The sequence below is a fragment of the Apium graveolens genome, chromosome 5, assembly GCF_009905375.1.
Source record: "Apium graveolens cultivar Ventura chromosome 5, ASM990537v1, whole genome shotgun sequence".
NCBI lineage: Eukaryota > Viridiplantae > Streptophyta > Magnoliopsida > Apiales > Apiaceae > Apium > Apium graveolens.
The window spans coordinates 222,948,682-222,960,011 of NC_133651.1; the positions used below are offsets into that span (position 1 = coordinate 222,948,682).

General features: G+C 34.2%; 2 protein-coding genes across 2 annotated transcripts; one reads left to right on the top strand and one right to left on the bottom strand.

The window, feature by feature from the left end:
- Positions 1-2,939: 2,939 nt before the first annotated feature.
- On the bottom strand, positions 2,940-5,393 carry LOC141660731 (uncharacterized). Its single transcript, XM_074467721.1, has 5 exons — positions 5,188-5,393; positions 5,041-5,102; positions 4,106-4,928; positions 3,948-4,006; positions 2,940-3,745 (listed from the first exon to the last, which is right to left on the bottom strand). The coding sequence occupies exons 1-5, from the start codon at positions 5,391-5,393 to the stop codon at positions 2,940-2,942; spliced, it is 1,956 nt and encodes a 651-aa protein (XP_074323822.1).
- A 4,137-nt stretch (positions 5,394-9,530) lies between these two features.
- On the top strand, positions 9,531-10,562 carry LOC141724867 (putative calcium-binding protein CML25). Its single transcript, XM_074527153.1, has one exon. It carries the CDS (start codon positions 9,590-9,592, stop codon positions 10,334-10,336), a length of 747 nt encoding a protein of 248 aa, XP_074383254.1. The 5' UTR covers positions 9,531-9,589; the 3' UTR covers positions 10,337-10,562.
- The last annotated feature ends 768 nt before the right edge of the window (positions 10,563-11,330 follow it).

Below are 11,330 nucleotides of genomic sequence, written 5' to 3' on the forward strand. Positions count from 1 at the left end.
TCCTATGAGCCATTTCACAATACGATCCATGAGAAGAATGCTTCATGAGAATGATTGATCCACAACAACAGCCTTTACACTGAATCTGTGAGTGAAAAAAGTATTAAATAATTCAACATTTCGTAATCCAAAGAAATTGTACCAACCGAATGTTAAATATATTATTTCCTATGTGTCAATACCCTTTTTCAGCAACTGGAAAAGTGCGATTACATTTACCGCATTTAAATCTATTTCCAACTTCAACAACTTCTAAATGACATTTGCTACATGAATATGAAAACCAAGGATGTCCTTCATCCAACTTAGCAATTGTCAAACCACAATACAATTTCTTCTGCAAATGATAATTTTGAGGATAATGTTATAAATGAAAATTATACTGCATATAAATTTAAGATAATGCTCTAAATATTTTGTCAAAAAAGAATTAACCTCAACACTGCCATCAACATTGTCAACTAATGTTTTCAGATTTATAAACTCATAAGGAGAGGCCAATGTTAACGCATAGCTATTATCCGCATCATCCTTCGACGGCTTATAGCCTTCAAGTTCAAGCCTACACATTATATAATGTACATATCATATGCAATCTTGACAAAATATGGAAAAGGAGTAAATGTTTATAAGATTGTACATGTTCCTCATCTCAAGTACACACTCATCATCAAGATTGAAGTACACTTTCGAGGATGCCAAGCTGCTGATTTGAAGCGTATCTAAAGTCTTAAAGCAATATGTAGCTTACATAAAATGTAAGTTAATATAACCGTGTATAACCTTACTGACAAATTATTATATAGCATAAAATACTAAAGATCAAACCGTTATATGTTCCTAGCTTTACGCTTGTCAAGATTACAATAACATTTTCCTCATGGTTATATTCCTCATATTGATCACTGACAACTTTCGCCATATCTCCCCATATACCAACCCTGTGCTTGTTTCTACAATGTAATTAAGTAAACATTTAATTATTTATTGATCAAGGTCCCAGAATTGATAACGACGTAAAAATTAATAAAAAGTTGTATGTTGAATTAAAAGAATAACCTTGCATCACAAATCTTGAATCGAACAATATTCCTATCTCCAAACTTAGTGGGGATTTTGCTTACTTTAATAAAGTCTTCAACAACTCCAATTATATCTACAATATATAAACACATGGATTGCAGTCAAAACTTTTATAACAATTATTAATACGAATAATAATAAACCAAATAGGAAAGACGAAGTAACCTATAGCAAATTCTGGATTCTCTTTAGGACCATATTTTCTGGCTTCATCCATCAAATCACCCAAATCCATAAATTCAAATTTGTATTTTGGAATCATAACATAATCGGTGCATGGTTGGAAAGTGGTAGCATTTGTAAATCTTATAGATGTGTCTGTAGAAATAGGCTTTAAATTCCCAGAAGCATCCCTAACCATAAAGTGGAAAAGCAAATGCATGAATATGAGTATTCTGCACATAGTATAAAATGGAAAAGTATAATCATAAATATCCATTCTAAAAATGTAAACATAATCAATATAGAACGAAATCAACAGATTAGGTAATTACATCATCATCAAGAAGAATGAGATTCCAGCCTTTCGTTATTCCTGATTCAGAAGACACAGTAGTCCACATTCTTGTAACTCTTGCCTTGATCTTCCAATCTGACCTAGACTTGTCAAGACTTAAAATGTGTTCAAACATGAGGGCTTCCATCTTTGCAAGATTCTGTGAAAATAATTTGTAATTTATATTAAACAGCATGATCTATTATTAGAATTTAAAAGTCACAACTCCTGAGAGAGCTTACATGTTCTATTCTTAATCGAGGTACTGAACTTAGAATATCACACCGATGTGGTGGTCTTTTTGTAGTCCATTACCCTACATTAACGGGAATGATAATTGATGACATGCTGTTGAATGAAGTGCACGACAAACATATATTGCGGACTTGATCTTTCCCTTTTACTACGTGACATAAAGCCTGTAAAGGGATAATCCAATCACCCTTTAACTGAATCATAAACATATCATTTGATTGGATAAATTATTATTTGATACGATGAGGATCAATGTGATTGGCTCAGCATCAAGTTAGTTAGATGGATTAGTGGGAACTAATTATACAGCTTTATTATATACATGCCATTCTTTTTTATTATTTTTAAATACAATAAATTGTTTTTCCAAACGAAATGACATAAAATTATAATAATAAAATCAAATTCAACTGTTAAACAAATCACATACCACGAAATAAGGATTTCAAGTACAAAATACTCATGGTCAAACAATTACAATAAGTTAGAATCAAATATTATCACAATTTAGGAAGGTTGTAGAAAACTTCTTCAAACACAACATTTGATGTTATATTTGTGTTTTTCCCATTATCGTCATCAATAAGAATATGTAGTCCTTCTGGAGATGTAACACGGGATATTGCAACGTATAACTGACCATGAGTGAATACGGGCCGAGGAAGATACAATCCAACTGTGTCCAATGATTGACCTTGGCTCTTGTTCACAGTCATGGCAAAACATAGTTGGAGAGGAAATTGTGTTCTTTTAAATTCAAATGGCCAATTTGTGTATGTTGGTACCATATCGATTCTTGGAATTAGATGTTTCGTACCAACTTGAGATCCACAGAGAATTTGACATTCTATACTGTTTTTTTGTAGCCAGTAACTATCATCCGTGTACCATTGCATAGACCCATAATCTGATTTAAATTCCTCATCAACATAACAACAACTCCAACCTTTACTTTCAACTCATGTTTAGGCATACCTGGCATATTTATGGAGTTCAGATACTCAACTGGAAATGACGAATTAAAGTCATTCTCGTCAACAACCCTGTCTTCAATTGAATCTTGGCTGAGATAAGTATGCATATTACCTGGAACTCTTTCAAGAATCTATGCATTGATGTCATCAACTACAACATTTGTTGGAGTCAAAATAGATCTCGATCTCAGATACTCCTGTGAATGCAAGTTATTCTGAAAATCTGGATATATAATGTCAATTAGGGTTTTAATGGGACTTTTCAAGGGACTCTTGACAACATATTCATCAGGAACTACAAACTCAATTTCAACATCTGCACGATGAGTATCAATGCATTCAACTTTTCCGTCTCCAATCTCAAGTTGCCATTTACTAAAGTCAGCTATTACTTTATTTCTAGCTTCAGAATTACCTGAATGTAATCTCATGTTCCAACTGAGAAGAAAGACCCTGCAAGATTTCCAAAGCCGGGATTTGTTAAATGATGCATTCACTATTTCAGCCCTTCCGGCCTTAGGCAGAACATGTAATATCTGTCGAAAATCGCCTCCAAAAACAACTGTAATACCACCAAAGGGTCTTTTTCCTCGTTCTACATCAACGGCAGCCATTATGTCTCGCAAGCATCCGTCCACGGCTTCAAATGCATAGCGATGCTGCATTGGAGCTTCGTCCCATATTATAAGACTTGTGTGTTGCATCAACTCTGCAATGTCTGTACCATGTTTTATTCCAGCAATAGAACTCTGATCTAATTTAAGTGGTATTTTAAACCTAGAATGAGCTGTTCGGCCACCGGGAAGAAGTGTAGCAGCAATTCCTGAGCCTGCAACAAGAAGAAAAATCTTTCCTTCTGATCGAAACCGTGAACAAAGAGTTTGCCAAAGAAACATTTTACCATATCCACCGCTCCCGTAAACAAAAAACATTCCACCTTTATTTTATGTTTACATTATCAACAACTGCATTATATACATCCAGCTGCCTTGAGTTCAGATTTTTATGAGCTTTGTCATGATTAAGTCTCAATTCTTCTTTATTGTAGCTAGTTTCCTCAACAATAAGACGATTGACAAAAGTGTGGAAAAATCGTTCGTCAGGAAATGGCATCATATGAAAATCTCTTAAGGACTTACCAACATCATTTAACAACTTTTCAATCTCTGCACAAAAAAAATGGTAAATGTTCCGACATCTAAATAAAAATAATAAAAATAATACTACAAAGTAACAAACATATCATGTATTTAATACTGATCACACACATGCTAAAGCATAGTTCTGGATTTCATACTCGGACAGTGTTAAATGAATGTTATCTGAAATCTTACGCCTAATATAAAGAACATCGTCTGACAATGTTGGCCAGTGTTTTTCCCATAGCGCAAGCGGATCAGACACTGAACAATATGCCATTATGTTAACAAACATAGCCCGAATTTGGGTTGGCATAGCTGAGAATGCATTTTCTTCCAAAGCATCATGCCATTGCTTGTCATTATTCAACAGACCAAGAGCACCACATGCTTCCTTAAATGTATCATATGTAGTTCCATCAATAGTGCGTAACTGAGAGAAAGATAAAGCACCTTTACATCTAAGTAACAGTATTCGAAGATACAATAATTCACCAGTTGTTGCATGAACCTTTGCTAACCTCTCAACCACATCACCTCTTTGTCTAAGCTTCCATTTAGCAGTTTTCTTTATCCATGTAAACTGGGTGGGAAAGTCAGAATACGTAAAATTTCGAGCTTGTGGAAATTCACTGTTAGCTACAAACCAAGCCTCTAGTTTACTTTTTTTGGAAGTTGCGTTATTGCATACATTCTCCAAATTTGCAGAACTCTGAAAATTCAAGTACTTTTGACTGGGCAAATGTATTGGTAAGCGTTCAACACTTGGGGAACGATGGTGAATGTCAAACCCAAAAATCCTCCACGATGCCTCAGATGCACAAACATATCTACCATCAAGAAAATTCTTTACCTCATCCAAATTATTCACGGATCTTGCAGTTTGTTCACTCCCTGATTTGTTACTTTTCTTCTTCAACAACATTGTAGCAGTGTCATGACCCTTTAAATAATACTTGAAGATATTTATACGATCTTGAACTGTTGTAAATTTCCAGATTTATATGACAATGAAACCGCAACAGAAGATCTCGATTGTATGGAACTACATATTGATTGTCAAGGTTGATCCCTTTTTTGTTGATAACTCTACCAGTGTTACGCCTCCGATAAACAGGAAAACCACAATCGTCAAAATAGGTACTACCATTAAACCTGCAAAACAAAACATAACATGCGTCGAGATTAATAATAAAATAGACTTATTACAGAACATATGTATCATTCTATTTATTCACACCTCTTTGGGAAATGACACATGCATTTTCCTTTAACCATACATGGAGATGTGTATAAGTCTTTACCATAGGGTCCATGCATCATGTAGTTTTTAACAGCTTCATATGCTATCGGATCAGAATTCTTATCTGGTATTTCAGCAGAAACCAAATGGTCAACCTTTTCAATAGAATTAGGTCTACTTTCAGGGCTCATCCAGATTAGCATATGCACGTGTGGCAAACCACGCTTCTAGAATTCAATTACATGCATAAATGTGCAAAACATAAGTAAAGAAAATATTAAATCTATGCATGTGTGTAGATATGATTAAAAAAATTAAATGTAAAATTCCAGAAAAATAAATTTACCTCCTATACACTTTCAAAAGTAGTTCTTCTTTTTAATCAAATCTAATAGCTGATCAATCTTCAGTTTAAACACGCGAGAAATAATATCCGGTGCATCAACAGGATCAACATTGGGCAACAATTTAAGCATTTCTTGTATCTTTGGCCACTTTGAGTTGCAAGTCATGGTGAGAAATAAGGATGGATGACCAATTGTACGACATATCGCCAAGAAATCCTTAAAGTATTGAGACATGTATCGTTGGGATCCAGTGAATGAAGCAGGTAGTATAACAGCTTTTCCAACATGCATTGGATCATTGTCTCCTTTACTGAGAGCATCACGCACAGAATTATACAAATCAGCACGGATGGTAGTTTGATGCGTTGAAACCCAGTCTAATCTATATTGTTCAATGGCAGCAAACTGATCCACAACATATTGTTGCCACAAACGTCCTGCAAGATGTGGCGTTAAACCTGAAATTAATGAGACGATGGTGAGAATATGCACATAGCCATTACGCATTTTATATTCTAATCACATTGCTTACTTTTAATAAATACCTTCAAAAGTGCGTATCATAATCTTGTAACAATAATATTCTCTTAGTGAAACATGTCGCCTCTGTGTTGAGTCAGGATCAAGGTCTTCATCATCTAAATTCTCTATTTCAGAGTATTTATTGCTGTATACATTTATGATAACCCTCGGTTCCCTAAGGAAACAGTAGTGGATATTGCAACTGCATGAAATATGGATCTGTTTCATATATCCTCTTCAATCCTTCTTGTTTGGAATTCACAATCGTGTCTCTAAAACCACCGGTATCCGTATCATCACTAACAATGAAAGCAGCAACTTCATCAGATGGAGTAATATGGTTTGCTCTACCGCTAGAAGATTGAGATGATATGAGGACTAACTTAAACTCATCCAGTTCTTCATTTTCAAACCGATTCCGAGCCATGCGAAAAGCTTTGACTAACTCATTGTTCTTGTCTAACATTCCTAACCTCCCAGTGCATTGATTATATTCTCAACCTCATTCTGCGTGTCATATATGTAGAGCTGGCAGAATTTGGGTGAAGATCCATCTAACAGTACTAAACTCCCAACCAAATGATAGTTTTGACCTTGTAAGCGAAAACAATACGGAGAGCTACCTCTGTTTATTGAGTTATCAATCTTACCACCGGTGGAAGTGAATTGGAACATGCAGTTGTACACTCTTATGTACTGTTTAAAATGCCTCGATTTCTCACCACCAAGTAACAAAGAAGCTAGGGGTTCTGGTGGCGACCTATCTTTTGGCAAATGTATCTGACCATTACGACAACACATAGAAAATGTGGGCTCTTTACGCAGACATGATTTATTATTACGCTCTTCGTTCCACATAGTAGCACCATATTTATTGTACAACTTTGACGGAGGACCAGGATCCATATATCCACGCCACAAATTCTGATTCAATATTACCTCTTCCATGTCATCATGATACATATCATCAATTCCAACATTTGAATCACTTGACTCTGAATCCACAAATTTAACCACATTGTCAAAATCTGATATCAAATTCCTTTTTTCTGGAGATGCTTGTTCTTTATCCTTTCCTTTACTCTTTCTTGACTTCAGTTCATGGGGATTATGAAAACTTGACCGTAAAGGAGACGTCGGAGGTTGACATATTCGTCCATGTTCAAATATTTTATTAGACTCTGACAATGCGTCACCACTATTCATAGAGGATGTACCAGGTCTTTTTCCTATCACTGCTGAAGAGTGAACAAATACTTCAGCATACAAATCAGTGAATGGTAATAATGGGATCAATCCCAGCAAGGTAATTTTTTTTATAAATTCGCATATCAGGAAACATGTAATAACAAAACGTACACATGGGATCTGTATAAATCTTCTCAATATTAGGGCCACGTACCCTGCATTTCTTAGCTGCAACAAAATACACAAATAGATTTTTAAATGTTTTCACAACAATAAAAACATGAAATCTTATAAATGAACATGCATAATCATGTATTAATGTGCATCACACAAAACTTACTATGTGGTATTGTCTTCCTATTATCGACATTAGGACCCCGTAATCTACATTTCTTAGCTACAGCAAGAAATAACAATGGATTCTTGTTGGTCGTAATAGCAAATAAAACATAAAGTATTACAAATTTTATAAATTAGAAAATTCATAAACTGATTAATAGGTAACACACATGATTCTTCTGAATGCGATTTTCTTTTTTTGGTTATTCGTTGAAACACTATTATTAATAGCTAAAATATTCTCAATATTGCGACCACGTACTCTACGTTTCACAGCTGTAACAAACAACATAATATAATGTTAGCAATTTAGTAAACGCAACAGAGCATACAAAAATCTTTATTTCAGTATAAAGTTATAATATAACGTACACGGAAAATTGGTAATATCTGAGAGTGTAGCAGGTTGATCCACGTACCTAGCAATTGGAGTGTTATTCTCTTCAACTGTAATCCCCGAAATAGGTGAAATTTGTACACTGACATGCGTGCTATTTGATCCACCAAGAGGTCTCAAACCCACACTTCTGATCATACGTTTCAAATCTACAACACAAAAAAACAGAACAAATAGTCATACAAACATTCCCACTTCTGCACTTTACATTGGTAAAAAAAATTTAAATACCTATGAAGGAAGTCCGGGTGGTTCTATTAGACGAAACATCAGCAACAAAATTAGATGGATTGTGTGGACTGGAATCTTGCAATACATTTGTATTACTATTGAATAATGGCTGTAAAGGAGACCTAAATCCAACTACAAAATGCATATAAATCATGAGTTCCCAACATTCACTAATGTAACAGATAATAAACAAATATAATGGAAAACATACCAGATGATAATGCACAACCTGGTGACTGTGTATTCGAGACTGTAACATTGGGACTCTGATTTTCTTTTTAACACATACGTTTCTACGCTTCACAACTAATTCAATGAGACGAATATAAGAACATGAATTAGATTATAATCTACATACAAAATGTAAGAGGAAGAGTGATATTCACCATTCGACTCAGAAACAGGAAAACTTGGGATAGCCTGCAACAGAGAAGATTAATTTGAGCCCTGATCTGATGAATCTTGGCTACGAATCAAACGTTTCAACCCTACGGATAAAAACATAAAATCATTCAAAATCATATAACATTTAACGTGCATGATAGTTAACAGTTATTCATGATGAAATCAAACCTAAAAGTGATGTCCTTGCAGAGCCTGAGCCTTCCAGGGAGCGTGAATCCATGCTTAACAGGAGATCGGCGGAGCAAAATCGTTCGATTGAGAAGAACAGCAGAGGAAACCTATTAATCAGTTACTACATTTAGCACCAGTTTGAGAGAGAGAAAAAAATTCAAAAAAAATTGAACGTACTAATCAGTTGCTACAATTAGGGGGGTCTAGCTGTATAATAGGTTAGTTTGTATATGGGTTATAAAATATTTAAATCTTAAAAAATCCATGGATATGTGTATAATATAATGTTTTATGTGTAAAAAAATTAAATGGGTCATGGATAGTGGGTCATGGGTAAATTTAGTGGGTAAATTCTAAATGGGTAATAGTAGCTTTTAAGATAATATAGATATAGATATGTACTATTATTCGGAGCCCTTTTTAATGCATCCGATTAAAAATTGCAATTTATAAAAGTTTATTACGGTATATCATGACTTATTTTTTTACTGAATTTAGTCTCCCTATTTTCATCGCTTAAAAAGAACCTACTCTATTTTTATCCATGAAAAGGAAAAAGAAATCCATATTCATGTATTAGAAAAAGGATCCCTATTTTTACGAGTGAATATATTTAGGTGAATCCACAAATGTAATTAGCTTTCTTTAGATGAAAAGATCATATGAAATCTCCACACGGACTACCCGCTCCCTGCATCGTGCCAACACGCATTCCAGGACTCCTCCTACTAAAAATATTAACGTTCTTGATTTTAAATATTTAACAATAAACCAAATTTACAGCATATATTTACTCCACATGATCAGGAATATAAACAGAAACAAAGCAGTTGAGATCTCAAACATTTATTTATTTACTATTTCCCTTTCCTCCATTACCGAATCACGAAACCTTAAATCCTCGTTAAAACATAATCATCATCTCTATCTTTTTATTACAACCACCATCATGGGTCTCAAATCTCTGTTCAGTCTCAAGAAAAAACAATCTTGTAATTCAAGAACAAACAGCTCTCGTCGTCCGACTCCTATGGTATCAAGAACAGCTTCTCTCAACACACGTGCACAAATCGAACAAGAACTTGAGCAAGTGTTCAAGAAATTTGATGTTAATGGTGATGGTAAGATCTCCGCTTCTGAGCTAGGATCAATTATGGGAAGCTTAGGGCACGAGGCTTCGGACGAGGAACTCGAGGGCATGATCAAAGAAGTTGATGCGGATGGAGATGGATTTATCGACTTGAAAGAATTTATTGAGTTGAATACGGCAGATATTGATTCGGATGAAGTGATGGAAAATTTAAAGGAGGCGTTTTCGGTATTCGATATCGATAAAAATGGGTCGATCACAGCCGAGGAGCTGCAGAACGTGTTGGGGAGCCTAGGCGAAGAAAGTACATTGGCTGAATGCAAGAAGATGATTAGTGGCGTGGATGCTAATGGTGATGGGATGATTAGTTTTGATGAGTTTAAGGTTATGATGATGAGAGGCTCGCGTTTCGATGGACTCGCGTCCCAATCAAACAGAGTTGAGATCCAAGATTAATGGACCAAGGAAGTTTCCCAGATTCTTCCCTGTCTTGTCCTCGATTCTTATTGTTTTTTTTATCTTATTTCAAATATTATTAATTTCATATATGAAAAATATATATTTGGAATCATTATGAATGAGAATGCTGAATGCATATCGATACAGTGCAGGTACATGGAAATTGAATATAGAAAAGGTCGTTTTCATTTGATAATTGATATTCATATTATCTCCTCTCTAATTAGTGATTATTGTTTTGTTGTTTTGTTTTGACTGTTTCTCGCCCAAGTTTACATGCTAAAAAACTGTATTTGATAAGTTTTTAAAATTTTATTGGTTAAGATTTTGTATATTCAGGATTTATCATTATTAATAAATTTTCCACCAATAAAATTTTGACAATTTATTAAGCACGGATTTTTAGCATGTGCCCTTAAGTATACACAAAAAAAATTGTTGTTTATAGCCACATTTAAAGAAGTGTTCATGTTTTTATTTTCAGTTATTATCCTCCGATATATTTTCATTTTTGCTAATTTGTCATGAGAATTATTAATAAAAATCGAAAGAGAATCATGTTAGTTTCCCCAAATTTTTTCTTCAAATGATAATATCATTTGTCACATGACAGATCGAACCTTTCTAAATATATAATGAGACTTCGTTTGCATAAATATGTGTTCACTAATTAAATCTCACCATCACATGTTAGACACGTTATTTGATAAAATATTTGTACAATATAATACTACTCTATTTTAATTTTTAGTAACAAAAACAGAGAGAGAATTATTGGTCACCTTTTTCAGGCACAAATCGCTCATCACATGCTCTGAAAAGAAGTCGAATATTTAGCCCAAATTATAAGCTCTAAAAGTAAGAATAATTGCCTTTTTCTCTCATATTCTCGTCGCTTGCATTCTTCTATTTTTTTAATATGTTCTTTTTTTTTAACCTTGATAGTTGATTACAAATTACTAAAATCTTACGCGTCAAATATAATTACAAA